At 45.6% G+C, this 27,326-nt stretch overlaps 2 protein-coding genes across 12 annotated transcripts; one reads left to right on the top strand and one right to left on the bottom strand.

Annotated features, from left to right (window-relative positions):
- The first annotated feature begins 86 nt into the window (after window positions 1-86).
- Lrrc51 (leucine rich repeat containing 51) lies at window positions 87-19,604 on the top strand. 11 transcript variants are annotated; one of them, XM_087657542.1, is made up of 6 exons: window positions 87-165; window positions 10,508-10,570; window positions 11,272-11,409; window positions 16,881-17,086; window positions 18,957-19,105; window positions 19,379-19,602. In XM_087657542.1, the coding sequence occupies exons 3-6, from the start codon at window positions 11,328-11,330 to the stop codon at window positions 19,518-19,520; spliced, it is 579 nt and encodes a 192-aa protein (XP_087513668.1). In that variant the 5' UTR covers window positions 87-165; window positions 10,508-10,570; window positions 11,272-11,327; the 3' UTR covers window positions 19,521-19,602. The 11 variants fall into 11 exon arrangements, with proteins under 11 accessions (XP_087513668.1, XP_087513685.1, XP_087513679.1 ...); XM_087657559.1 differs by having other exon boundaries at window positions 10,488-10,570; XM_087657553.1 differs by having other exon boundaries at window positions 87-225; window positions 10,488-10,570.
- Window positions 19,605-20,534: 930 nt separating this feature from the next.
- Lamtor1 (late endosomal/lysosomal adaptor, MAPK and MTOR activator 1) lies at window positions 20,535-26,107 on the bottom strand. Its single transcript, NM_199102.1, is given in 5 exon segments — window positions 20,535-21,154; window positions 21,633-21,759; window positions 22,071-22,148; window positions 22,369-22,514; window positions 26,007-26,107. Coding segments are annotated over 5 exon segments (486 nt in total). The 5' UTR covers window positions 26,049-26,107; the 3' UTR covers window positions 20,535-21,061.
- Between the last annotated feature and the right edge of the window lie 1,219 nt (window positions 26,108-27,326).

The following is a 27,326-nucleotide window of genomic DNA, read 5'->3' as shown; positions in this document are numbered from 1 at the left end:
GGGAAAAAGGGGGAGGGGAGTAATACTACTTCCGGATCCCGGACTTGCCTTGAACTACAAATCCCAGCAAACCCCGCGGCTTCGGCGTCCAGCCCTGATGAACTACAAGTTCCGGACTGCACTACGAGCACGTTCAACTGAGCCGTCTAGGGCGTGGTGACTAAGGTAGTTGCTATGGGGTTATGCTGAGTAACTTTTCAGGTAGTGAGACGCTGAAGCCTGAGGGTAAGCGACTGCGGGTGAGTTGGGCGGGAGAACGGGAAAATTAGTCTACACTAGAGCTCTCTGAAAGGGCAGGAACTCCACAAAAAGAATAAGAACTTTGCCAAACCGGGACCTGAGATTCTCCCCAAACCCTCATCCTCTTCATGAGTGAACACAACACTCGAGATAAACTGTGAGACTACGGAGATTATACCCATGCATATTTTGGCGGTGCTTACGAGCACCTCAGCTCAAGAATGGCGCTTTCCCAGTACTGGTGCCTCAAGCCCCAATCCCAGATGCGGGGGAAATCAGAAACGCCCTCGGGCATGATGTTGGTTTTCCTCGGAAGAACCAGGAATTGCTTCACATGACACATCAGGGTAATTCGCGTTCCTTGATTTCTGGAGATATAGAAAATGACACGGGGCTAAAAGGTCCCCCTTTTCTTACTCTTCCAAGCAAGAAGACCGTTTCAGGGAATCACCAGATTCCTCATATCCACACATGTATGAGTGTTGTCTGTATATTAGCTTTTTCTTCCTAGACCTCTGCATGATCAGTTTCTGGAAGCTATAGTTCATAGTTCCTCAAAAAGAGTTTAGTACATTTAGTAACTTACCAAGTTTTTTTTTTTTTACAGCCTCTCTTTTTCTATTAAAACAACTCTATGAATCAGTGATATTTATCTCCATTTCACAGATCAAAAAACTGAAACCCAGAGATAAGTGACTTGCCCAAGGCCACTATTGACAACACTAGTAGATTCTAGTTCTTTAAGGTCAAACCTTTTCTGTTTAGCTTGACCTGGCTGCATCTATAGCTCGTGCTTTTCCAAGGATTACATTAAACTGCCCGAGGAAAAACAAACCGGTATGACCATCCTGAGTTCTTTACACTTCAACATGAATCAGTTTCAAATCCATCCTTGAAAGTATTAATGAAGAAAGGAAACTAAAGAGTGAAAAACTGGATATCAAACACATTTAAACAAAGCAAGAAACAGCTGACAGGACACCTGAGGTCTGAAGCTACCAAGATTCACTGGCCCTTGGTACACACTATTTTAAAGTGCTTCTGGGCTGTCTTCTGTTTCCAACCTCACTCTTCACTATACCCGCCTCTTAGAGCTCCTTGACAGCCACACCTTCATTTGCCACCTGCCAGTCTCCAGCTAAGCCTTCATCTCTGAAGTTCCAAATCTATATAACTAATCATGTCCTTGACATCTCCTTCAGGATATATTTGAGACATGTCAAGTTCAGTATTTCTGTATGCACTCCAATCCTCTCTTCCAAGCCTGGGTTTCACCCAGTAGTCCCACAATGTATACAAGTCAAGTCCCTAGGCATCATCCTTAATAACTCTTTCATTTCGAACAAATGTAGTCCATTTAATACCTAAATGTGTCTTTTTCTTAATTTCAAATTTTATACATGCACATGTTTTGATCAAATCTACCTTCCCTCATTCCCTCACCTCCAAAGGTGGTGACCTCACTTCACATTAGGCCCCTAAATGTCTTAAAAAAAAAAACTCACAGAGATCTACCTGCCTTTCCCTCAACAAGTAATGGGATTAAAGATGTGCACCACCACGCCTAACTAAATGCTAACGTCGACTCCTCCTCCTCTTCTTCCTCCTCCCCCCTCCTCCTCCTCATTTTCTTCGATGGGGTTTCTCTGTGTGTAGTCCTGGCTGTCCTGGAACTCCCTCTGTAGAGCAGGCTGGCCTCAAACTCACCAATGTGGGTGCTAGGAACTGAACTCAGGCCCTCTGCAAGGGCACCAAGTGGTCTTGGCTGAGCCATCTCTCCATCTCCCACTGTTTTGTTTTTCTTTTAAAGACATGGTCTTCCTTTGTATCCAGGCTGTCTTCAAATTTGTGATCATCCTGCCTCTGACTCCTAATTGTAAATAATTTGCATACAGTCCTAGCTACCATCCTATCCTGCATTCCCATGCAGATACTTCACATACTTCAACCAAAATAACTCTTTAAAATGAAAATCTGCTCTTGTTCACTCTCCTTACCTGAAATTCAATATATACCCTGTGTCTTCCTGCTGCTTTTAGAATAAAGAAGCATGTCGGGGTGGCCTCTGCCCACCTCTCCAGCCTGTACTCTAACTATACACATTCCTTTTTTCCCATTCTAGTTTATATTACTTCCAAATTTCTGAGCACACACTAGAACTAGACCATGGAGGCATGGCCTTTGCCCACAGCGTGTAATGCTTGATTTTTTTTTTGTGGAGAGTGGGTGAGGAAAGCAAGCCATACATGTTAAATCGTCTGACTCTCAGCTACACCCCAATCCCCTGGGATGCTCATCTTTTCCTCCTGTTACCGTACTTTTTGCCTATACTTATGCTTCAGGTCTCTCAGTCACTTCTTCAGAAATGACCAGGTCAGCCCACTCACATATCCTTCCCTATCATTTATTCAGTTGTAGCAGTCAGGCGGTGAGTCTATATGACATCCAACCATGAGGCAAACACGGTTCCTGACCTGCTGGAGTTTCTGGTCAGGTAGACAGTGAACAGATAGAGTATCTTCAAGGCTACCATGACAATAAGGATAGTGTATGATGAGAGCCAAGTAGAAAGATTCCAGATCCAGATTTGGGGATGAGGAAACATTTCTCAGAAAAAGTTCAAACTGGAGCTAGCTTCCAAAGTATGAATAACAAAGGGAAAGTTGAAAGAAACTACTGCATTCCAAGCAGATCAGTCTGGAAAGGGAAACTTTCAGAGCGGCAGGCCCATGAGAGTGGGGGGACCTGACTATATGTTGTTAGATTTGACGGATTCCAGAATTAGTGAAGATAAGAAAGGAAGTCCACAGGTAGGAGCCAAGTTATCCCTGGACTCCTGGGGATGGAACCTCCCAGACAACGTTGGCTGTGTAGCCCATTTTTCATGGCATCCTTTAATTTTTTTTTCCCCCTCCTTCTGCAGTCTTTGAGCTAGGCTGTCAGTCTCCTATCAGCTCTCCTCATCTGACCATTGCTGCTTACATGCATCCAGTACCATCATGTCAAAACATGCTTGAGAAAGGACAGAAACTAGCTAGCAGTAAAACAGATTCAAATTCTTAGTAATTCTCCAAACTGGAAAATTTTTGTCATCATATTGTTAAATGTACAATAAAGTTAAAAATGTCATGTATACTATGTACCATTTAGCAGCTATTTAAAAAGGTAAGAGGAATATACAGGAATTTGAAAAGACAAAAAAAATTTATTGATTTACAAAGAAATATCCAGGGTTTATTTATAAAGATCTAGTGTCGTTTACCTGTATTCTAGGAAGTACCAAACTCTTCATGGAAATTAAGACTTTGTTCCTGCATCTGCTTATACATCTTTTTTAAAAATATCATTTATTTATTTTATCTGAGTACACTGTAGCTGTCCTCAGACACACAGAAGAGGGCATTGGATTCCATTACATATGGTTGTGAGTCACCATGTGGTTGCTGGGAATGGAACTCAGGACCTCAGTCAGTGCTCTTAACCACTGAGCCATCTCCCCAGCTCTGCTTATACATCATGTTGTTTTACTTGTCAGCTATCATATTAACAGCTATAGATTTTTTGTTTTGTTTTTCTGGAACAGGGTTTGTCTGTGTAGCCCTGGCTTTCCTGGAACTCCCTCTGTAGATCAGACTGGCATCAAACTCAGAGACCTGCCTGCCACTGCCTCCCAAGTGCTGGGATTAAAGATGGGTGCCCCACTGCCAGCAACATGTACATTTTAAGAAATTAAGTTTTGAAAAGAAAACTTCCAATTCAAAACAAGTGTACCCTTAAACCTATCACTGGTCAGATCAGCGAGTCAGCCTGGTGAGACGAATATCACATGGAGAGTCCTCACTCAGAAGAGCTGCTGGGAAAGCACCTAACTCCAGTGCAGCAGCAGGGCTGAGGAAGGGGGCATTGAGGCTGAGAGTCGGGGGTTCTTCGTGACACACTGAAGCCATCATTCATCCCTTCTTTAATCCATTTATCCATCAAACCAGTACCGTCTTTGTCAAGTTCTGTGTGGAGTTTTAATAGAAACACAAGTCTAACTTTCTGTCCCTGTCCTCAAGTTTACAGGAAGAAAACAGAAACTAAATAAATAATAAATTAGTATGGAGGACTGAAGGTGTAACTCAATCCCTAGAGTACTTGTTCTGGCATGCACCTAACACAGAGAGAGTAAAGTAGTATGGCTGCTACTTCTGTGTATTGAATGTCTTCTCTACACCATACAATAGGTCTTCAGGTAGGATTCATCTGCATTTCACAAGTATTTACTATCACAACAGATGATAGTAAAGCTGTGTTCAAAGTGCCACTGAGGAAGGGGTCAGTTAGCTGTCGCTGCCTGTGGAACCATCCAAAGCCACCGTGGCTTCAAACATTAAGTCTTTATTCTTCCTTTGGTGGCTCTGAGGTACCTGGATGGTTTTTATTTTGGTTCAGTTCACTTGGGGGTTAGGTGACCTCCCAGTCTTGACAAGGGAGTTAGCTGGTGTGGACTAGTTGAAGCTGGCCTCAGCTCATGTCATTGCCTCATTTTCAATGCCCTCTCCCACCAGCCCACCCTCCAGCCCTCGGGCAAGTTCTCATGGCAGAGGCAGGGAGCAGAGAGCAAGCCTTCCAACAAAGCTTCTGTCGGCCAGGCTGGAGACAGAGCTCACTGTCAGAGCACTTTCCTAGCAGCTAAAGACTCCTGGGTTCAGTTCTCTGCGCCTCAAACAAAACAAAACCTTAAATCTCCTATTTTCTTCATTTTCTCAGCATTTCAATGGCTGGTTCAAATGCTGAGCTCACCATCAGTGTATAAAATTATAGGAAAGACTATGAATAGGAATCATTGATTCTTGCCAGATTTAATACCTAAATCGATAAATTAAAACTCATCTGTTTTCTCTGGAAAAGTTTTTTTTTTTTTATTTAACAAATCTAAGTGTGATGACACGTGTCTGTAATCTTCACACTTGGGCAGTAGAAGCAGAGAAAATCAGGAATTCAAGTCATCCTTGGCCACCTAGTGGGTTCCAGGTCAGCCAACGCTATATGAGAACCTGTTTCAAAATGGAAGTGGTGTAGTATAGAGATGACTCAGTGTTTAAGTGTATGTACTACTTCTGAAGAGGGCCTGAGTTTAGTTCCTAGCAACTGCACTGGGCGACTCACAACAACCTGTAACTCCAGGGGATCCTGCCTTCTGGCATCTATGGGTACCTTCATGCAGGCATATACATCACACACACACACACACACACACACACACACACACACACACACATACACGTATGTGTGTGTTATATATATTAAATACACACACATAGATATAGACATAAATTTTCAAGGCTATATATAAGAAGGCACATGGGGCTGGAGAGACCCCAGCAGTTAAAGCACTGAGCACTGTCTGCTCTTCCACAGGACCCAGAGTCACCAGAGTCAGTTCTCAGTACCCATGTGGGAGCTCAATCCATTTATGACTCTATTTCCACAGCATCTGACAGTTCTCCATAGGCACCAAACACCAGGCACATTTATACATAAAGGCAAAACACTCATAAAGTAAATGTAAAACTACGTTTTAAATCCAAAAGAGTACTTTAGGAACTAAAGAGACAGTTTGGTTGGTAAAGTACTTGCCCTGCAAGCATAAGGAACTGAGTTCACAAGACATGGTGGTACGCATTTGTAACCCCAGCACTGGGGAGTCAGAGGCAGTCAGAGACCTGGCTAGCAGCTTAGCCTGCCTGGCAAGTTCTAGGCCATTAAGAGACCATTTCTCAAAACAACAACAAAAAAGTGGGAGAAGTGGATGGCAACTGAGTAAGGACACCCAAGGGTCTCCACATACATGTACACATCAGTCTGGACACACATACCCACATTTATAAACACACAAGAAAGAACACCTATAATCACTGCACGTGGGTTGCAGGAGGAGAATCTCCATGAGTTCAAAGCAACCTGGTCTACATTAACAAGTTTCAGACCAGGCAGCACTATATAGGGACTCTGTCTTTAAAACAAAACAAACAAAAAACAGCAGGGTGTGGTGGTTCAATCTTTTAATCTCAACACTTGGGAGGCAAAGCAAAGAAAGGGAAGGGGGAAGTGGAGGTGGTGGTCCAGGCCCAGGTCCCTTGGGGCTGAGTGCTGAAACAGAATGTTCACTAAATAGGCAACTGTAAATTGGAACTGGCTACACTTTTAATTGCTCTGCCACAATCAATAGGAGCCCAGCAAGCCTCTCTGCTTCTGCCAGGGCTCTAGGATTTGTCCTTCGTCTTTATTTCTTTTGGTCAGGCACAGGGCAGCCGGCACTCTACCAACACTTGCAGAATTGAATTGCTGTCTTACTGGGAATGAGGTGTGGAGTGAAACAGCTGAAGCTGGGAGCCAATTGTTAGCCATTGTTAGAATAGCTCAGTGTCAACTGCCCAAACAGAAATCAGAGTATAGGGCAGTTTCTCACTTGCCAAGGGCTTCTGATGACATGAACAGAGACGCAATGCTAGCCATAACAAGCAGAGCCACCCACCATCTTAGTGCTCTATTTGCATCTTCTTCAAAAGAATTAATTGGAAGTTGGTGCTACACAAAATCATTTCTGCACTAAAGTTCTAGTCACCAAAGAACAGTAAAAACTTATTTGGTTTTTTAAAATACGTGTTCAGTGGTTCAGAACTCAGGCTCCAATCTAGGGCTTAGTCTGACGATAAGGATTCAATCCCCAAAGGCACCAAATCCATTGCAGGAAAATAGGATGTCCTGGCCCACTCCCATACTCTCAGCGCGTGGGAAGTGGAAGCAAGAGGCTTAGAGGTCCAAGGTTAACATTAGCTACACCAGGGGTTTGAGGTCAGCTGAGACACACGGGATTTTATCTCCAAAAAAACAAACATAAAGCGAAACAAAAAATAGGGGCTAGAAAGATGGCTCAGCAGTCAGGAGCACTGGGTATTCTTTCAGAGAACCCAGATTCAATTCCCATCACCAACATGATGGGTCACAGCAGTCTATAACTCCAGCCCCAGGGGTTCTGACCTCTGGCCTCTATAGGGAGCAGACATAAATGGTGTACAAATATGCATATAGACAAAACAGCCACATACATTTTTAAATAAATAAATGAATGAATGAATGTGGGCACTAATCTAGGTTGGGCTTCTGCCTGAGTTAGGTTCCTCTAGTTTTACAAAAGAAGACTGTGGAGGGTGCAGATGTGACTCAATACCAGAGCTTACCTGCCTAGTATGTGCAACAGGTGTACATCCAATCCCTAACACCACAGAATTCAAATAATGATGATGGTGGTGGTGGTGGTGATGGTGATGATGATGATGAGTTATTGAATGCCTGTAGATTTTCCTAAACCAAAAAACCAAAAGGAGACTAAGTTACTCTGGCATGGGTGAGAAAACACGCCAGTCAGGGCAGCTAGGACCCTCACCATGTTGCCCATGTGTTCCTTCAAGCTTGACTTTGTGTTGCCCCAGGGGTCTTCATCTCTGCTGCTGTAAGCTCCAGATCTCCTCTTTTTTCTTTGTTTTTATTTTGAGATACAACTTTGTATAGGATAGTGGTCACTTCAAACTTGCTCTGTAACTGAGAGTGACTTTGAACTCCTGATCTTTCTGCTTCCACCTCCCAAGTACTTGGATTACAAATGTAAGCCACCACAACCACTTACTGTTTTTAGAAAGAATCTCACTATGTAACCCAAGTTGGACCTGAACTTGAGCTCTTGTCTTAGCCTTCCTCCCAAGTGGGAGGGAGAGTACTGTGCTCAGCTAAGATCTTCCTTCTTGATCATGACTTTTCGAAGTTTCTTCAGTAATGGAAATTGTTTTTATTTACTTATCTTATGTATATGAGTACTTTATAGCGGGTGTCTGACACAACAGAAGAGGTATTAGATCCCATTACAGATGGTTGTGAGCCACCACGTGGTTGCTGGGAATTGAACTCAGGACCTCTGGAAGAGTAGTTACTGCTCTTAACTGCTGAGCCATCTCTCCAGCCCCAGTAATGGAAAATTAAACTCTCAAATAAAGCTCAGTATCTCCTTCTTTTTGTTATTGTTGTTGGGTTTTGTTTGTTTGTTTTAAGATAGGGTCTTTCTGTGAAGTCCTAGAACTCACTATGTAGACTAGCCTATCCTTGAACTCAGATTTAGTCACTAGTCTCTGGCTTCAACTCAAGTTCTGTTCTCCATCAAGTTACCACAGTTTCCTGTAGACTTGGTATCTAAAAGATTCAGATATTTCTAATGAACAATCCATCTCCATGGGGAACATCAAATACGTGACAGAATTCAGATGCTGTGTGACTCAGGCTGACACTTCCCAAAAGGTTGTTGTTGAGGTGTCTCATGTAGCCCAGTCTGCCCTCAAACTCACTATGCAGCTAGGGTGACCTTGACTTCTAATGGCCCTGTCCCTCCTTCCTATATTTTTGGTTGTGAGCCTAGCCTTTAACGGCTGAGCCATCTCTCCAGCCCCTGTCCCTCCTTCCTAAATGCTGAGTAACAGGTATGTGTCACTATGCTCAGTGAGACTGCTATTTTTTTTTCTTGATTTTTCAAGACAGCTGTTTTCTGTGTAGATCTGGTTGTCTAGGAATTCTCTTTGTAGACCAGGCTGGCCTTGAATTCATGTAGATCCACCTGCCTCTGCTTCCCCAAGTGCTGAGACTGAAGGTGTGCCCCGCTACAGCAGTAAAACCCTAAGACACATATATGAAATTACCAAGAAAGGAATTTACTTGCACTGCATTCATTAAGGCTAAACTGAAACCAGGTCCTTTCCTTCCTGAGTTTTATAGTTGTTGAGATAGGATTTCATTATATATATTACCCAGGCCGACCTTGACTTTATGGTCCTCCTACCTCAGCCTCCTGTGTTCACCAGCCACCTAGCATTCCCAGCAGTTTTTGCATTCTCAACTATGTCCTTTGATTTTTGTTGTTTTTGACATGTGTCTTGCTGTGTTGCTCAAGCTGGCCTAAAACTGACAATCTTCCATCTTTAGTGTCCCAAGGGCTAGGACTACAGATGTGCCTCTTGGCTTTGACTTTTAACAAAATTTATTTGAATAGTGCTTGCCAATTTCATTGTCTCTGCATAGAGATTAATTTTTTCTTTTGACTCCTGTGATTAGTGAGTATTATATATCCCAAGGTTTCCCTTTGTGCTTTGGCTGCCAGGTAGGTCATAACTAAGTCCTGAGATCCCTGATACATTTACTCTTTTAACCTAGTTTCTGGCACACACACACACCCCCTTTGTGGGTGGTGGCAATGGTGGTGGTGGTTTTGAGAAACAGGGTCTTTCTGTGTAGCTCATGGCTGTCCTGGAACTTGCTTTGTAGATCAGGCTGGCCTCGAATTCGAGGATCAGCCTGCCTGTATCTTCTGAGTGCTGGGATTAAAAGTGTGTGCCTGGCTTTTGTCTCCCATTCTTAATTTTCTCTATCAGTATTGTCCAGACTGGTGATCATATGTGACAATTAAGCACCTGACTCAACAGGTGGCTAATTCATCTTGGAATAGGCTCTAAAATAGCTCAGTAATTCCTAGTATTGATTACATGTTAAATATTTTGAATATGCTGTTAGTAAATTAGGATTGATTCACCTATTTCATTTCATTGAAATTTTAGCTCCTAAAATTATCCATCTATTTACTTCTTCGAGTGTGTAGACTAGTCTGTGGAGGTCATGAGACAATTTTAAGGAGTTGATTTTCTCCTATCATATTTCAGGGATCAAATTCAGGTTGAGGCTTATGCAGCACGTGCCTTTACCTCCTGAACCTTCTCATTAGCCCACATAGCCCCTAAAATCTTGAAACTATGTGTCTAAAGAATCATGTGTGAGGCTTGCACTTGTGACTTGCAGTCTCTCCTTCGGACTGCACTGCTTTACAAAGCATCCTGCTCTCTGAGTGTTTACTGTTGTAAACCCCATCCTTTTGGGAAGTGAGAAAGTAAGACAGAGAAGTGGCGACATTGGATAGAGTGAAAAGGGGCTCTAGTCTTTGTTTGCCTTTTGTTTATATGACTCACACACACAACACCACCACCCCATAGCCCTTGGTAGAGTTTTTCAGCTCTCTTCCTCCCAGGTGAGCAGTGTTCCACAGCTCTTCCTAGTCTCCAGGAAAAACCTGTTCTCAGCTTTACTTTCCCTAACATAATGGAAAGGATTGGATAAGACACATCACACATTACAAATGACTGATAACTTTGTGTTCACCTCTCTCTGAGGGATGTTTCCATTTTAACAGGGAACAATCCCTGAACCCAAAGGAACGAATCCCTTATGATGGCGTTTCAGGTATCAGTGACAGGTGAGTGAGGGTAGACTCTGGTTTTCTGTTTATACATGTGAGTGGAAGTAGGGTTCTCAAATGGAAAGGGCTGATAGACAAGCTGCACAGAGAAGATAGCCGATATCTGGTTGTGTCAGAAAGTGAAGGGCTCTCAGCAGCAGCCAGGTCCAGTGAAGGTCTTCAAGGGCTTGTCAGGTAATACAGTGCTGCAGGTGATGTCAACAGAGACGAGGCAGCAGGCAGTCTCTATGGTAACTATTGTGGAGTGGCAGGAGGGTTCTCAGAGTAGGATTCTGGAGACTATGACTGCTGTCCACAACTGACTCGGCTTAACTCTGGGCAAGTCTTTACCCTTTGGGTCTCAATTTCTTCATCTGGAAAATAGAAATGGGTACTGTAGCCATGTGTGATGGTACATATCCATAATTCCAACACTCAGGAAGCTGAGGAAGGTAGATCATTAATTTGAGGTTAGCCTGGGCTACATTAGACTCTGTCAATAAAACAAAACAAAACCTCTCCTAAGATGTGGGTGCTGTATCAGAGGAGTTGGAAGTGTCGGGAAGTTGCTCGGAGGCGTAAGACGTATACTATACATGAAAGCACCAGTGCCTTAACATGGAAATGCAGCTAGGCGGGCCTAGAGAACTAGAGTGGAAAGCAGTATGGAGGGGTAGACACTCCACATCTGGAACATTGATTCTTCTCTGTCCTCCCAGGCTGAACCCAGACTCCCAGGGCCCATACTTCCACCTGATGAATGATGGCCTGAACTATGAGCAAACGGGACTATATGAACACTTCGGTGCAGGAGCCTCCTCTTGACTACTCCTTCAAGAGCGTCCAAATGATTCAAGGTCAGCCTGCAGAGCACACAACGTGACACCAGGTTGTATGGTACCATGGAGAAAAATCCTCTTCTTTTTTTTTTTTTAAAGATTTATTCATTTATTATATATAAGTACACTGTAGCTGTCTTCAGATACACCAGAAGAGGGCATCGGATCTCCTTACAGATGGTTGTGAGCCACCATGTGGTTGCTGGGAATTGAACTCAGGACCTCTGGAAGAGCAGTCGGTGCTCTTAACCACTGAAGCACTGAGCCATCTCTCCAGCCCTTACTTTTTGATTCTTTTTCTTTCTTTTTTTTTTTTTTTTTAAATATTTATAGAGGTGGGGATTTAGCTCAGTGGTAGAGCGCTTGCCTAGCAAGCTCAAGGCCCTGGGTTCGTCCCCAGCTCCAAAAAAAGAAAGAAAGAAAGAAAGAAAGAAAGAAAGGAAGAAAGAAAGAAAAGATTATATACAAGTACACTGTAGTAGCTGTCTTCAGACACACCAGAAGAAGGCATCAGATCTCATTACAGATGTCTGTGAGCCACCATGTGGTTGCTGGGAATTGAACTCAGGACCTCTGGAAGAGCAGTCGGTGCTCTTAACCGCTGAGCCATCTCTCCAGCCCTCAAGTCTTTTTTTTTTTTTTTTTTTTTGGTTCTTTTTTTTGGAGCTGGGGACCGAACCCAGGGCCTTGAGCTTCCTAGGCAAGCGCTCTACCTCTGAGCTAAATCCCCAGCCCCTCAAGTCTTTTTTTTAAAGAGCCTACACAGCTGGGCCATGGTGGCTGAGGCTTTTAATCCCAGCACTTGGGAGGCAGAGGCAGGAGGGTCTCTGTGGATTCAAGGTCTATGGAGTGAGTTCCAGGACAGCCAAAGCTACACGCAGAGAAACCCTGTCTCGAAAAACAAAACAAGCAAAAAGCCTAGAGGAGAGGGTGGAGTAAAATTTTGTTGTTGTTGTGTTACTGCGTTAAGGAGTGAATGCAAGGCCTCTGACACATAGGACAAATGTTTACATCTGAGCTTCGTCCTCAGCCTTGAGATTAAAAATATGCTATTTTAACTTTATGTGTACAGGTGTTTCACCTGCACCCCTTGTATGCCAGGTCACAGACAGCTGCGTGCCTCCACGGCGGTGCGGACTTCAGCCAGGTTCTCTGAAGAGCAGCCAGTGCTCTTTAACTGCTGCGCTTTCCCTTCCAGATTCGTGAAATCTTTTTTTTTTTAAATTTCTTTTAGATCATGTGTACGAATATTTTACCGGAATGTATTTCTATACATCACATGCATGCCTAGTGCCCACGGAAGTCAGAAGGTTTCAGATTCCTTAGAAATAGAGTTAGGCGTGATTGTGAGCCTCCATGTGGGTACTGAAAATCAAACCCTGGTCTTCTGCAAGAGTAACAAGTGCCTTAACCACTGAACCTTCCCTCCCCTGCACAGCCCAGTTTTTCTTTAAAGTAGCAAATACAGAAGGACCTGGGAGTCTCTTATGGTAGCTGGCCCATCTTCAGAAAAAGCCAGACTATAGCCGGAAGTTCATGAAGAATACTGAGAAGCCAACCAGACAAGTTACTCTTCTGTTTTCATCTTGAAAAGAGGAAACTACTAAGAAAATAGAGCCTGTGGCTATGCTCCACCATGTTGGCAGGACCCTGTCTCTTGTCTAGGAACACAAGCCTCTTCTGCTTGTTGGTAAAACCTGAGAGATCTTTTTAGCAACAAACCGGCATATTTCCAGTTGAAATCGTTAACAGGTTATTTCCATTCCATACATGCCGAATGTATTCCATCACCAGCACTACTGCGCTGCCAGCTCTGCCCACATGCACTCTCGTTTACTAATCAGTGTCTTCTGAAATGGGCAGCTAACCCTTTCCACGGTGCACACTGAAGCTCTCATAGTGCCATATGCTCAAGGAGCAGACAGTTTTGCCACCCACCCCTGCCTTTAATTACCGACCTCACACCCGTTAGCTGTTACCAGCCTGGGCTCTGATGCAGGGCACTACTTCAGTTAGTATTCACCACACTGGCAACTCATGTCTGTATCCCCAGCAAATAATCACCTACTGTGATCCTTCCTGTGTTCTCCATTACTTGTGATGGCGTGCACAGTTCACAAAGGTTTTAGTTGCAGTAATAGCTTTGTTCAAGAAAGCAAAGGTGCTTGGGGAGGAGGGTAACACTCGTACTATAGCACAGGAAGTGTCAGCTTTCCATGGGAAGGTCTGACTGTGCTTTCTGTGCACAATGAGGAAGACATTAGTCAGCTCTACCCAAGGTACCTACCTGTACTTGACAAAATAAATCTGCAGATGTCACACACTGCACCAGTGGTTCAGAACTTACTGAGCTCCTGATATTATGCAGTTATATACATATATGTGCAAACACATACACCAGGCAATTGGACTCCTTGCTAAGTCTCTTAAGCAGGGGTGGAGGGACATATATATCAAACCCAAGCCCTTTCTTAGGTTTGATAAGGTAAAGGACAGAGTTGGGACACTATTTGCTAAATGAATCAAGATGGATCACAGATCAGAGACATCTAATTTAGGCAGAAGCTTTGGGCATGGTACCAAACATTGGCTTATCCCATGCACAACCAGTACTTGCTAATCCATTCACAAACTAAGTACTAAGGAGGCTTTTCATATATGCCTGCCAATCCTTTCCATCATGGAGATGGACAGATGACACCGAAAGTTCTTCAAAGAGACTTCTGGACATGTGGGAAGTTACAAGGCAACACTTCAGAAACTAGCAGGAGGATCAAGGCTTCTCTGAGGTTCCTGCAGTCAGTGTCCCTCCCCCAGCTCCAATTCTGTTAACTGTTGATATTTGGGGTCTGACTTCCAGACCTACTCTGAATTAGGAACCTTTTAACACATGCTCAAGAAATGTGCTACCTTGGTGTAACCTGAGGGGACAGATAAACATAACAGTTTTAAATACCCCTTTTACCCAAGGTAAGAGGAGCTCAGGCTGCCTCATATTATAGACAACTCCATCCAGTAGCTCCCTCACAGCTTAGGACCTGTCTTTGTATGAGACACCCCCTAACCTTCTGCAGTATCAGAACATGTGCTGATGTATGTGGAGTTACTCTGACATTTTTATTCATCTAAGTCAAACCATTTGAAAGTGTTTCGAAGGTGTGAGGAGACATAATTTGGAGCCTACTCATGGACAGACAGAGAGAGGTACACTGCTCCATTATCCTTACCCTACTCAGGCCTCAACCTCAGGCCCTGTTCATTCCAAGCTAAGGCAGTGAGCCACCTGGTGGATGCTGTCTGACCTGCAGCTGAGAAAAGGCTGTAAACCAGGTGAAGTGTGTAAAGGCAGGCTGGCTAGATTTTGCAAAAGTGCTTTGTCCCTACAGGCCACTTAAGACTTTGCTAAAGGCTTAAAGGCAGTGGAGAAAATGGAACCACGAGAATTAAACTGTAGTCTGGTTCTGGGTCTCCCACAAACGCCAGCTTGGGCAGAGCCCACCCACCCTCATTATGAACCTCATTTGAAGAACACAGCAGGGGAGAGGTGTATTTTCTCTGCACACTCACTTTCCAACATGAGTGTCCAGACTACCTGCTTGCACTTTCCGTTCATTTTCACTCCAGTCCAGCTTCTGTCCTCAAGCCTTCAGTTACCAGCTTCTTTTGAGCTGCCAGAATTAGTATTAAGTCCTTGTCTTTCCTAGAACTTACTCTCCACACTGCCCCTCTCCAAACACCTTTAAACTACTCTCTCAGGAGTTGGAAGGATGGCCTAGCACTAAGTAAGCACGGGCTGCTCTCAAAGAACCTGGCTTTGATCCTCAGCACTCACATGGCTCACAACCACCTGGAAGTCCTCAGGGATCTGATGGCCTCTTCTGGCCTTAATAGGCATGGCAAACATATATGCAGGCAAAATACCCATATGCATAACATTTTAATTAAAAATAAATAAAACCATTCTCTCTTGCATCTTCCTGTTCTCCAGATTATTCACTAACTTTAAATGGCGTCCTCTTCCTCTCTGAGGAACTGCTTGTCTACCTAACAATCTATAACCTGTACTAATAGTTTGCAAGACTATCTTCTCAGCTTTAGACCTTCATTCTTGCCTACTTGCCTAGCTAGCATCTCTTGCCTTTTCACTCAGCAGGAGCTTCTAACACACCAAACCCAAGCCTGAACTCATCACTTTTCCAGTCCAATTTCTCCTAAACTTCTTCATCAGCTAAAGGGCCTGAACGAAAAGCTAGGCACTGCTCTAATATAGCCTTCTACCTTCACATTCAGTCAGCCAGTAATTGCTATGTTCATGTTGTCTCATGCTAACTAAAGTAGACAACACGATCTTTGAATTTTATGTACCTCCTAAATCCAGTCTACATAGAAGCTTCTAAGTCACCTTTCAAGAGAAAGGCTAGTTGTCTGTTTTCAACACTCCAATGACTTCCTATTTCCTACAGGACAGAGTCCTAGATCTTAGCCTAGCATTTGTGACTAAGGACTGGCTCCTGTCTGCTTTTTCCCTACCTGTGCTCTTGTGCATAGTGGACGTGTCTCCATCCCACTCTTCCTGAGTAAAGCAACTTTACTCATGTTTTCACCCTTTCTCCCCTCCTTTGCCTGGTTAACATCTCCTAATCTACCATGTTCAGCTTAGATTCTCCTTCCCTATGCTTAGTGCACCAAGACCTCTTCCTTACCAAAACAACTGTGCACTACCACATGAACACTTACTGCCAGTTTGTTTCCATCCTGCCCACAGGAATTCCTGAGACACCCATCTGCTACGTCCCTGCCCACTGCTCATCCAGAGCCTGCACATTCTCTCTCTTACTATTGTGTATCTATTTCCTTCCACAGTTTGTCATTAATGAAGACAATGGATATGTTCCGCTGACATGAATTCTATAGACTATACTATAATACAATAGTATATTTTGTGACATTACCTTGGTTCACCCCAACAACTCAGGTTCTTATATAAAACGGAATAGGATCTACTCCACTCACAGGAGTGGTACATACAAACCCCAATAATGCAAGAGACACGTGAAGACCATCTAGCCTAAAATTCTTTGGCCTACTCTAAGCTTACTCTGATCTACGGAGCTGGAGAAAGGGATGGTCTCAGACTCTAGTGCCGAGGCCCTGCCAAGCCCTCCAAGTAGCACTTGTATGTTCATCTGTTCAGCTCTCCCTCATCACCCCCAAAGGCAGAAAAGCAAAGATGGACACACACCTTGGGCTGGAAAAATGGCTTGGAGGTTATGAGCACTTGTTGTACCTAGAGTACTCAAGTTCAACCCCTAGTACTGACACAGTGGCTCACAACCACCCCTAACCCCATTCTAGAGAATCTCACACCCTCTTCTGACTTCTGCAGACACCAGGCATGCACATGCCATGTATGCATACAGGCAAAATACTCATGCAAATAAAATAGCCAAAAAAAAAAAATAAACTCAAGCCTTATTTTGTCATTGTAGATCTGATAAGCGAGGAGCCAAGGACAGGTCTACGACCAGTGAAGTATTCAAAGTCAGGAAAGTCACTGACCCAGTCCCTGTGGCTCAACAACAATGTCCTCAATGACCTGAAAGACTTCAACCAGGTGGTTTCACAGCTTCTACAGCACCCAGAGAATCTGGCCTGGATTGACCTCTCCTTCAATGACCTGACTACCATTGACCCTGTGAGTTCCCAGCCCTGGATGGACAAATATCAAAGGGGAGCTTGAAGTCACTGTGTCCAGCTCACAGCCTTTCTACTCCCTTCTCAAGGAAGCACAGGCAGTGGGGTGCAGTTCAAAGGGCACAGTTGTAGAGACACACAGATGTAAGCACAAACTTTGAGTTTCCCCATTTTCTCACTGTCAGCAAGGTATATAACTTGTTTTTTTTGGAGACAGGGTCTCAGTATGTACCTCTGGCTGCCCTGGAATTCACTATATAGACCAGGCTGCCTCCTAAGCTACAGTTTCCTAAAACTTTGGCTTTCCTATGAATGGGAATAAGATGCCATAATCATGGTTGTTTTATAAGGATTAAATTAAAATGTAAGAGAACCAATTATCAGTGGCTGAAGCAAAGCTATAGCACTCATCATTAGGCTCTGAACTGTGTCTTGTGCTGGGCCCTACTGTGAAAGCCATCGGTTGCTTTCTGTAAAATCTGTTTTAAAAACAGTTTAGTTTGGCCAAGTATGTTGGTACTTGCTTCTAATTCTAGCACTTGGGAAGGTGGTGGAAGGAGGATGAGCTTAAGGTCATTCTCAGCTACATAGTGAGCTTGAGGCTACCCTAGACTACATGAGAGAGGAGGAGAAAGGAAAGAAGTTAGGAAAGGAAGCAAAGAAAATTCTAGAAAAAGGAAAGATCTTTGCCCAAGATCCCTATTGGCAGGAGAAAGGCTTGGGGCATAACTTGGAGACTTCCCCTATGATAGAAAATGAGATGAATATGTGCCAAGCTGATACTCCTTTGCAGATGGAATCCTAGGTCATCTCAGCTGGAAAGGCCTTAAGGGGCAAATAAGACTCAGCAAGGAGAGCTGTCACCTGAGCAGTCAAATGTATAACCACAGGTGCCAGGTCTACTTTAGGGGCTTTTCCCTGAAAAGGACTTAAAAGTTAATTTACTCATGTGTGTGTGTGTGTGATAGGTGAGGAGAGGGGAAGAGGGAGGAGGAAGGAGGGAGGAGGGAGGGAGATGGCTCAGCTGTTAAGAGCATTTTTTGCTCTTGCAGAGGATCCAGGTTCAGCTCCCAGCACATGCACAGTCGTTCACCACCATCCACTATAACTCCATTTCCGGAGGACCCGATGTCCTTCTGACTCAGAAGCACCAGGTTCCTATGCTGGGCACAGACATACAAGGAGGCAAACACCCATACAAAGGGCCATAAAGGTGGCTGCAGGTCAGGGCACTCGCTGCTCTCTCAGTTCCCATCACCCACACAGTGGCTCACGATTATATATGTAACTCCAGTTTCAAGGGGGGTGGAGGCTTGGAGGGAAGTCCAATGGCCTCTGCAAGCACTAAACATACATGTGATATACACACATACACGTAGGCAAAATAATCATATATATGTGTGTGTGTGTGTGTGTGTGTGTGTGTGTGTGTGTGTGTGTGTGTGTGTGTCTTGGTTTTTGTTTTCTTTTTTTTCTTTTTTTTTTTTTGGAGCTGGGGACTGAACCCAGGGCCTTGTGCTTGCTAGTCAAGTGCTCTACCACTGAGCTAAATCCCCAACCCCCTGAGCTAAATCCCCAACCCCCGGTTTTTGTTTTCTTAAGACAGGGTTTCTCTTTGTACCCCTGGCTGTCCTGGAACTCCCTTTGTTGACCAGGCTGTCCTCCAACGCATGTATCCACCTGTGGCACCCATGGCCTACTGAAAAACAGCCTTTTTAGAAGTATAGGAAGCATACAAGTCATATAGAATGGCTATGAGGGCTGGAGAAGGAGGCCGATTGTTCTCCAAACTTTTCTTTCTCTGCCAGAGAAAGTCCACCCTGAGCAGACATCATCTTTGTCCAGCCTGACTTTGATTTCCACCTTAACAGGTTCTAACAACATTCTTCAACCTAAGTGTCCTCTACCTTCATGGCAACAGCATCCATCGCCTAGGGGAGGTGAATAAGCTAGCTGTCCTCCCTCGTCTCCGGAGCCTGACCCTCCATGGGAACCCCATAGAGGAAGAAAAGGGGTACAGGTAAGGACCTGGATCTGGGGTCCAGATGAGTTTCCTTAAGGAACAAGGGGAGAGGAGACAAGAAATTCAAGACCATTCTTCTGCCACATATGGACCACAGAAGGATGTACTAGACCTCTAAGTACACCCCTTGCTCTCAGAATGAAACTAGTCCTCCCAAAACATCAAGCTCCCCTCCATTCCTTGCTGTCAAAAGAGACAGCAGCAACCGGTGGGGGGCAGGGAGGGAGTTCTTTTGTAGGGGCTGGCCCTAAGCCCAAGTCTTCCCCACAGGCAGTATGTGCTGTGCAACCTGCCCCGTATCACCACGTTTGACTTCAGTGGAGTCACCAAGGCCGACCGCAGCACAGCAGAAGTATGGAAACGCATGAATATCAAGCCCAAGAAGGTCCGGATCAAGCAGGATGTACTCTGAGATTCGCAGGACCCGAGCACACCTAATGCCCTGAGGATGATCAGCTTGGTTTGACAATAAATGATTTGAGCTGTTGAACAGATTATACATCACCTGTGCTTGGTTAAGATGCTCTCCACACCCAGCCGCTACTAGTAAAACTTCAGAGTGAAGGCCAAAAGCCTGCTTGCTGGTTACGACCCAGGAGCCAGGTTCTACCATGCAGGAAACTTTCCTGTCCTTTCTGGGCCCCTTAGTATTCATGGGATATCATGGGAATAGAGTAGATTAGTAATTTCTAAATACTTTTTTCCCCAAGAGTTCTAATTCTGTGGCCCAGGCTGTCCTTGATCTTGTAGCAATCCTGTTGCTTCAGCCTCCTGAGTGCTGGTATTTCAGGAATAAGCCCCGTGTCTCACAGAAATCTTCATAGAGTGCCAAGGTCTGTGGAGTTGCCTTCAGCCTCCAGTAGGAACAGCAAACAGCTGTGATCTATTTCGAGCAGAGCAGGGTAGTTTTACTCTCAGGCTGTGATTCTGGCCAAGATTTCATTTCCAAGCGGGGCAGTGGTTGCACACAACTCTAAACCCGGCTCTCAGGAGAAAGAGGCAAGTTCTCTGTGAGTTCGAGGCCAGCCTGGTCTATGTAGAGTTCAAGGACAACCAGGGCTCCATAGTGAGACCCTGTCTCAACAGGAAGAAAATAATCATTTATTGAAAAGAAGACCAGCAGAGTAGGGTCTCTTCCTACCCCTAGGGGCAATGTGTAAGCCTCCTGGGACAGGGTCCCCAACAGTCACAGCTGCCTCATATTCTAATCTGTACAGCTCTGACAGTGTTAGCATCAATGGAAAAGGGACAATGAATAATATTTATCCTACTGGGGTTATCCCACACTAATCATCTAAGACCTGGGAACCATGAACGTCTACCTCCTGATTCCTTTTTAATGCTACATTCCTTGGCATTTCAATGCTTGCAGACTTGAACAGCCACAAGTAAATAGCGGGCAGGACAGAGCGGGTTGAACCAGCAACACAATGAATATACTTTCTTTATCGAGGGGTGACAAACAAAAAACAAAAAGAGCAAACATGTAAAAATCCAGGGTGCTAGAAATACAAACTCAATTCAGATTCAAGCTTGTCTAGACCCTGGTCATAATTCCCAGTGAGGTGCCTATGAGCACCAAGTCAGGGAACGGGACAGGAGTGAATCGGAGGCCAAGAGAAAGGGTGGGGAGGGGATCTCCTAGGTCTCCCGGTGTTCACCCCTACAGTGGTATCTCCATCTTCCCAATGACTTGAAGATCTGCCAGGCCCAGTCCTCTTGGCCCCAACCTCACCCTAACCAGAGCATGAAGGCCGATGGCAATCGGTTCTCCCTTCCCTTGCTCAGTCCTCACTTGCTCTGGCTTCTAGCCTTATTCTTGTCCTCCACATTCTTCTCCGTGATTAGTAGCAGGTTGGGTTCTGTAGAAAGCCACAGTGAGGCTGGGGGCCAGAAGAGGTGGGGTGGAGACGGGATGAAGACGAGGGAAGAGCTGTCCCAGGACCCCTTTCTTCATGGGATCCCAAACTGTACAACCAGCTCTTCTTTCGCATCCACGCGGATCTGAGAAAGTGCACTATAGGCATAAGCAGCTATCCTGGAGACCTGAGACAGAGGCCAGGGAGGGAAGAACACACATGAGAGGAAAGACAGTGTGAGATGGAGTGGCAGTAAAGGAAAGAAGGAATGGTGGACTGAAAGCCAAAAAGAGCTGGGTGTGCTGGTGCTTGCCTATAGTCCCACCAGTCAGGAGGCTAAATCAGGGGGGCCATAATTCAGTGCCAGCCTGGGCTATAACACTGAGTCCTTCTCTCAAAAACCAAAGGTTAGGTTAGGATTGCAGCTTACTGGTAGAGCACTTGGCTTGCATGAACAGTACCCTGAGCTTTATCTCTGGAAGGAAGTGAGAGAGAAGGACAAAAGCAAGGGCAGATGCTGAGAGACTAAACGGTGTGGGAAGGAACTAAGAACGCTGTGAAAACCAAGACCAAGGTGGGAATAAGCTGGGTGCACCAATACCAGGCTCCCTCCCTCCTGGGAAGCCATGTGGGAAGGGGCTAGGGGACCAGCCAGGAGTGCTCACCTGCTGCAAGTCAGAGAAAGGGATAGGCTCGCTGGCCAGCACTTGGTGGGGCTGGCTGGTGAGAGATGGCAGCGGTGGCAGCTTCTTCCAATGGGTCAGACTGCTGCTAAGCACAGCCAAGCGGGTACTGGCCAAGAGGGAGGAGACAGGAAAGGACAATCAGGCCAAAGCTTGCCCTGCCCTGCACAGGCAAGCCTCACTCCCTCAGGCCAGGGGATCATGGTGACAGGGTACAGTTCATCACAAACTCACTCTGACTGTACTCTTTTGACCCAATCACCCTTGATCAAACACACTGGGCAAACAGGGCCAACTTGAATGCCTGAGGCACTGAAGTGATCTGCAGTTAGTTTTCTGGGCTGCACCCAAATGAACAGCCTGGACTGGGGACCAAACTCCAAAGTTGGAGAATGTCTAGGAAGCTGGGCTCATGCTTACCTGTACTGCCTTGCCCGGTCCATGTACTCATGCTGCTCCATGCCCTGGGAGTCTGCGGCAGACACATCAATGATGTTGCTTTGAAGAGAAGAGACAGAGAAGCTATGACAGGTGCTTCTGAGGGGCACGGATGAGAATCAGTAGTCGGTGCCAATTCCAAGGCCACCTGACACTAATACTCCCACCAGCCCACTGTAACAGGGCAGAACCCAGAGACATTGCTCCCTAATGACCTTGTCCCATCCTCTATGGTCCAAACTTGGCTGCCTGTGCCCCAGCCTGGTCCTATGACACTCACCTAGCTGTCTTGGCAAGGATGGAGGAAAGCAGGGCCTGCTCATCTGTGCGAGCTGAAGGCAGGCTATGGTAGCTGGGCTCGGCTCCATTGAGGGCTTTGGTAGGGGTGTTACTGGGGTCCAACAACAGCTTCCTCTCCTCCTGGTCCTAAGGGGTAGTACAGAAAAGTCAGCCCGGGCCTTAAGTCTAGTCTCCTTTCATTTTAAAGGTTCTGACCTTTAATACTAAAACGACTTTTATGAAGATGATTCGAAGTGTCCAGGTGGATGCAAAGTCAGAAAACATTCACTCTCGGACTGGTCCAGAGCTGGAGGTCTAGGATGAACCTAGAGAACCTAACAAACATTCAGAAAGGAGCAAAGCAGCACTGGCCAGCAGTCCTGGAGCCTCGACAATCGGTCAACACCTTCTGGACAAAGGAACTGGAACTGACTGTGTCAGAGGAGCTGAAAAAATATTAAAGTAAGGGTCTAGAGGAGAAATCAACCCAAGTCAGAAGCCCAAGAACAGCCTTCCTGGTTCCCTAGGTAAAGTAGTTCCTAGCAAAGATGACCACCCACATTCTAAGGCCCTAGTGAGGCCAGATAAGTCCCTGGCCTGCAAGAGAAAGCAGGCCCATGTACCTTGCCATTCTTCACATTATCTCAGTGCAGACTGCAGGCCCACAGCCGAGATACAGCCACCAATGTCCTCTCTTCTCTTCTCTCAGGGATCTTTGTAAAGCCATCACAAGAAGAATACAATACACACATGCACACAAGGCAGTCTTCCTATGTTCCCCAGTGTTCCCCAGGCTGGGCAGGAACTAGATAACCCAGCTGGCCTGGAACTTGCCCGTGTCCTGCCTCTACCTCCTGGTGTATGTTAACCTGAGAGAACAGTGGAGCTCTTCCTCCCAGCCAAACTACTTTCCCCAACACAGTCTCCTCAGTCTTCAGCGGCCCTGCTTATTAACCTCCACAGACAATCACAAACACCAGAACCAATTTAGAATTAAACCAAACTGCACTGCCTATCACTGCACTTTCCTTGTCCTGGTTCAGACCCTTGTTCTAATCCACTGCCTTAAGTCCATCAGTGGAGATCCCTGCTGGCTGTCAGGTGTAATCTAAATTAGCAGACCTGCTTCATGTCTATTCGGGCCATAGAAGGCTCAGGACATGGCAACTTCTGAAGGAATATAGTGTGTAGAAGGAGAGGAATGCAGGCCAATGCTGACCCATCAACTTCCAGTGGCCACCGGCCAGTCTCACTAGTCCTCCAGTTTCCCGGTTACTAGAGCCAGCTCTCTGGCTCACAACTCTCCCTACAGAGGGTTACTTCCTCCTGCCTTGCCTGCCCCACCCCAGACAGGCTCAGCCTTTCCACTTTGCTCTTCCTCCTCAGAACTATATTACCAAAATGTCCTCAGGCCATTTAACCCAGTTCACCAAGACGAAAGGAAACATGTAGGGTCTTCTGCCCCCTTCTAGGTTCCTGGACAATCTACTTCCTCAGTACAGGCTACAGATAAAATGTTTATCAAAGGTTAAAGGGTCTCTAAGGAAAGCTGGTCACAATGAGACACCCCCCCCAACATGGCTTGCTGCCTGACAAAAGTTCCTTCAGGATAGGGCCATGTCATCCCCACCCCACCCCCACAAAAAAAAAGTTAATGAAATCACCTGACAACCATAGAATAAGTGATACATAGGTTAAGTTTGTCGCATCAAAGTTTGCTTTGGCAATACAATCTGAGTCAAGATTTCATTATTTACTTTAACAAACTCATGGTATCTGCCCACCACTACCTCAGAGCTTGTCCCAGTATATAAAGCACGTATCTTGTGAGAACACCTTGGCTTGAGTACTCTAACATTAGCTAATTCACTTTGATCCTCTGAACTTTTCTCTCATCTTTAAACATATTACAGGTAACTAGCAGTAGTCACAATGAAGTAAGTGTAAAAGCTCTCTGAAGACCCTATTGTTTGTACATTTTTCTTTTTCTTTGAGACACAGACTCACTGTGTATACCAAAATTTGCCCTCAATTCACTGTGTAGCCAGAAAGGCCACAAACTTGAAGCATTTCAGCCTCCTAAGTGTTGGGACTCTAAGTGTAAGTCAACAGGATGGTTTTCTTATAATACAGGGACAGACAGTCCTAAAAAGAGGGGGGCTTACTTAAAGAGGGGGCTGGGGATATGGCCTCAGTGGTCAGGTATGCAAGCGTAAAGACTGGGGTTTGATCTCTACATAAAACTGGACACAACCAGAAATTCAAGGACATTCCTCAACTATACAGCAGGTCTGCAGCCAGTCTGGTTACAGACCTTTAAAAAACAACAAAACAAAACCAGCCAGAAATGAGAATCTGTCAGGGAAGGTGGGATTTTAGGAGAGAAGCAAGTCCAGCTCTCCTGCCACAGCTCTCTGCCACCAGGCAGGAATATTGCCACCTTCTTTTCTGTTGGGTTGTGGTGGGTTCCTACTTTTGCTGTTCTAGCCTTTAGTATGACAGGAAGAAGTGAAAGTTAATGCCACAAGGCATGTCAAACTCAGGTCAGATAATGAATGAGGCTCAGGAAATGCTCACCCTGATGTACAAAGCACACTCTCCTGAACTGCAGGTTCACTGGGGGGAAAGAACAACTTCTTAAGTACAGTATTTCTGTGACTGGATCCTCCACTACACTAGGTGCAACTGTTTTTTGTGGCATGGTGCCTACTGTGTGTAGAAAGCAGGACTCAGGCTTTGAGGCAGTTATAAAAGGAACGGCCAGTGGGCTGACATCCAGCCTTGGAAGTCTTCCCCCTCCTTAAAAGCCGCCAGGCAGAGAAGGGATTGTAGTACAGGAGTGAGATTGTAGAGAGGAGTGAGAATGCACCAAGGGGAAGATGGAAATTAAAAAACAAAAACAAAAACCAAGACACTGAAATCTCTCCAAGCCAGTACTTTCTCAAAGAGTAAAATTTACAGTCACCTTCTTAAGAGAGATTCTCTAGCTAGGGGAGCCCTCAGACACCAGACAGGGAACAGCAAGCCAAACTCAGAAATCAAATGAGATCCCCATCCCCTATTTTCTCTGTATCAGTCAAAGCAAACTCTATTGCTCTCCAAAAGTCTCGATGTCTTCACTCTATTAAATTCTTCACTGGCCAACTCACATGACACCAACTTGGTGTCAACTTCTGACACCAAGCCAGCAGTGGCATTACATCTTCTATACCAGTGATATAACACACATAAATTCCTGATTTATCTCTGGAGATTGAGAGCCTCAAATTACCTATCTCTACAATGGGTTAGCAAAGTCCACTAATACAAGCTGCAGTCTGTGTCTCACAGCAATCTGTGAGAGCGAATGTTTCCCAAGAACCCAATCTGAGGATTCAAGCGGCGAAATTCGAGGGTATTGGAAAGTGGAAGGGGAGGGGCCGAGTCAGGCGGTGGCCGCCGTAACCCTAGGCTGAAGTAGGACTAAGATCTTTAAGAGGGTAGGAGACCGGCTGGCCGTCCTCTCTGTAATCTGTCCCCTCCAGGCCTCCGTACTCAGTGAGCCTGCAGTCCAGCTCCCCACCACTGCGGGCTTTATTCTGGGCCCCAAGTCCCGCAGCCGTAGCCCACAGTCCCAAACCCCGTCTGCCGCTGCCGCACCTGGTCCGAGTCCTCGTTTTCGCTGCTATAGCAGCACCCCATGGCGGGGTCCGGCCGGGCGCTCAGGCGGCGCCGAGGAGGGACGGCGTCCGTCAGGAGCCTTTCCGGTCACATGACCCGCGGCTGCCTCCTCCCCCCCCTTCTCCTCCCCCTCGCTTAGCCTGTCCTAAAGCCGCTCTGGCGCCACAGCCAAATCTTGCCTTCCGGTCCCGCCTCGCCGCGTGACAACTGCCAACCAATGGAAAAGTGCGTCCTACGTGACAGGACCGGGGCACGTGACCCGAAGGCAGGCGGGGCGAGTCACATGATTTTGTTGTCCTAGTCTCCAGATCTGAATCCTTTCGTCCCTTGGCCTTAGTGGCCAGTGCAGTGAGGCGAGTTGGGTGATCACATGGTGTCAAGGCCACCTTTGTGGGCCCAGAGCTATGAAGATAAATCCTTCAGTGCCATGCGAGAGGCGAGTAGCGTCGTGGAGGAAGATGTGCTTCACTTAGCACTATTTGCCAGTTCCTTTGTCCTTTATGTGCGCGTGTAAAAGACCCAGGTCTCGGGGACTGGAGAGATGGCTCAGTGGTTAAGAGCACCGACTGCTCTTCCTGAGGTCCTGAGTTCAAATCCCAGCAACCACATGGTGGCTCACAACCATCTGTAATGAGATCTGATGCCCTCTTCTGGTGTGTCTGAAGGCACAGTGTACTCATACAATAAAATAAAATCATAAAAAATAAATTTATAAAAAAAATCGTCTAAAAAAAAGACCCAGGTCTCACTATGTATCCTTTGCTGACCTGGAATTTGCTTTGTAGACCTCGAATTCAGAGAGCCACAACTTACCTCTACCATCCCAGAATTAAAGGCAGATGTACTTTTATTTTGGTTATGTATATGAGTGTAGAGGTCACAGAACCACTTGTAGGAGTTGGTTGTCTCCCCCATGTGGGTCATAAAAATTGTTAGATTGCCAAGCTTTGCGGAAGGCACGTTTTAGCCATCCATACAAATACTCCTGTATTTGGCAGTTTCTTGATTAAGGTGAATTCTGCCTGAGCAGGAAGATGGCAGACACTTCTCTCTCCAAATCAGGGATTACAGTTTTATTCAAAGTCTCAAAACAAACCTTTCTTCCTGATTGGCTTTCTGATTCTTTTCTGAGTACTTCCATCTCTTTACTTAATCTGGTGCCAGTCACTTATTAAATTAACAAATGATGGGGTTAGAGACAACACAGTGATTGAGAGCACTGACTCCTGCTCCTCCAGAAGGCCCAAGTTCAATTCCCAGGATGGTGGCATACAAGCATCAGTAACTCCAGTTCCAGGA

The sequence above is a fragment of the Rattus norvegicus genome, chromosome 1 (assembly GCF_021556685.1).
Source record: "Rattus norvegicus strain SHRSP/BbbUtx chromosome 1, alternate assembly SHRSP_T2T, whole genome shotgun sequence".
Taxonomy (NCBI): Eukaryota; Metazoa; Chordata; class Mammalia; order Rodentia; family Muridae; genus Rattus; species Rattus norvegicus.
The sequence above is the reverse complement of the archived record's forward strand: the minus strand, read 5'-3'. Positions and strand labels throughout refer to the sequence as shown.

Coding starts and splice junctions, on each gene's coding strand:
- Lrrc51 (NM_001106284.1), top strand. CDS start 11,328: ATGAGCAAACGGGACTATATGAACACTTCGGTGCAGGAGCCTCCTCTT. Junction 11,410..16,880: donor GAGCGTCCAAATGATTCAAG/GTCAGCCTGCAG, acceptor TTGTCATTGTAG/ATCTGATAAGCGAGGAGCCA. Junction 19,106..19,378: donor GAGGAAGAAAAGGGGTACAG/GTAAGGACCTGG, acceptor TCTTCCCCACAG/GCAGTATGTGCTGTGCAACC.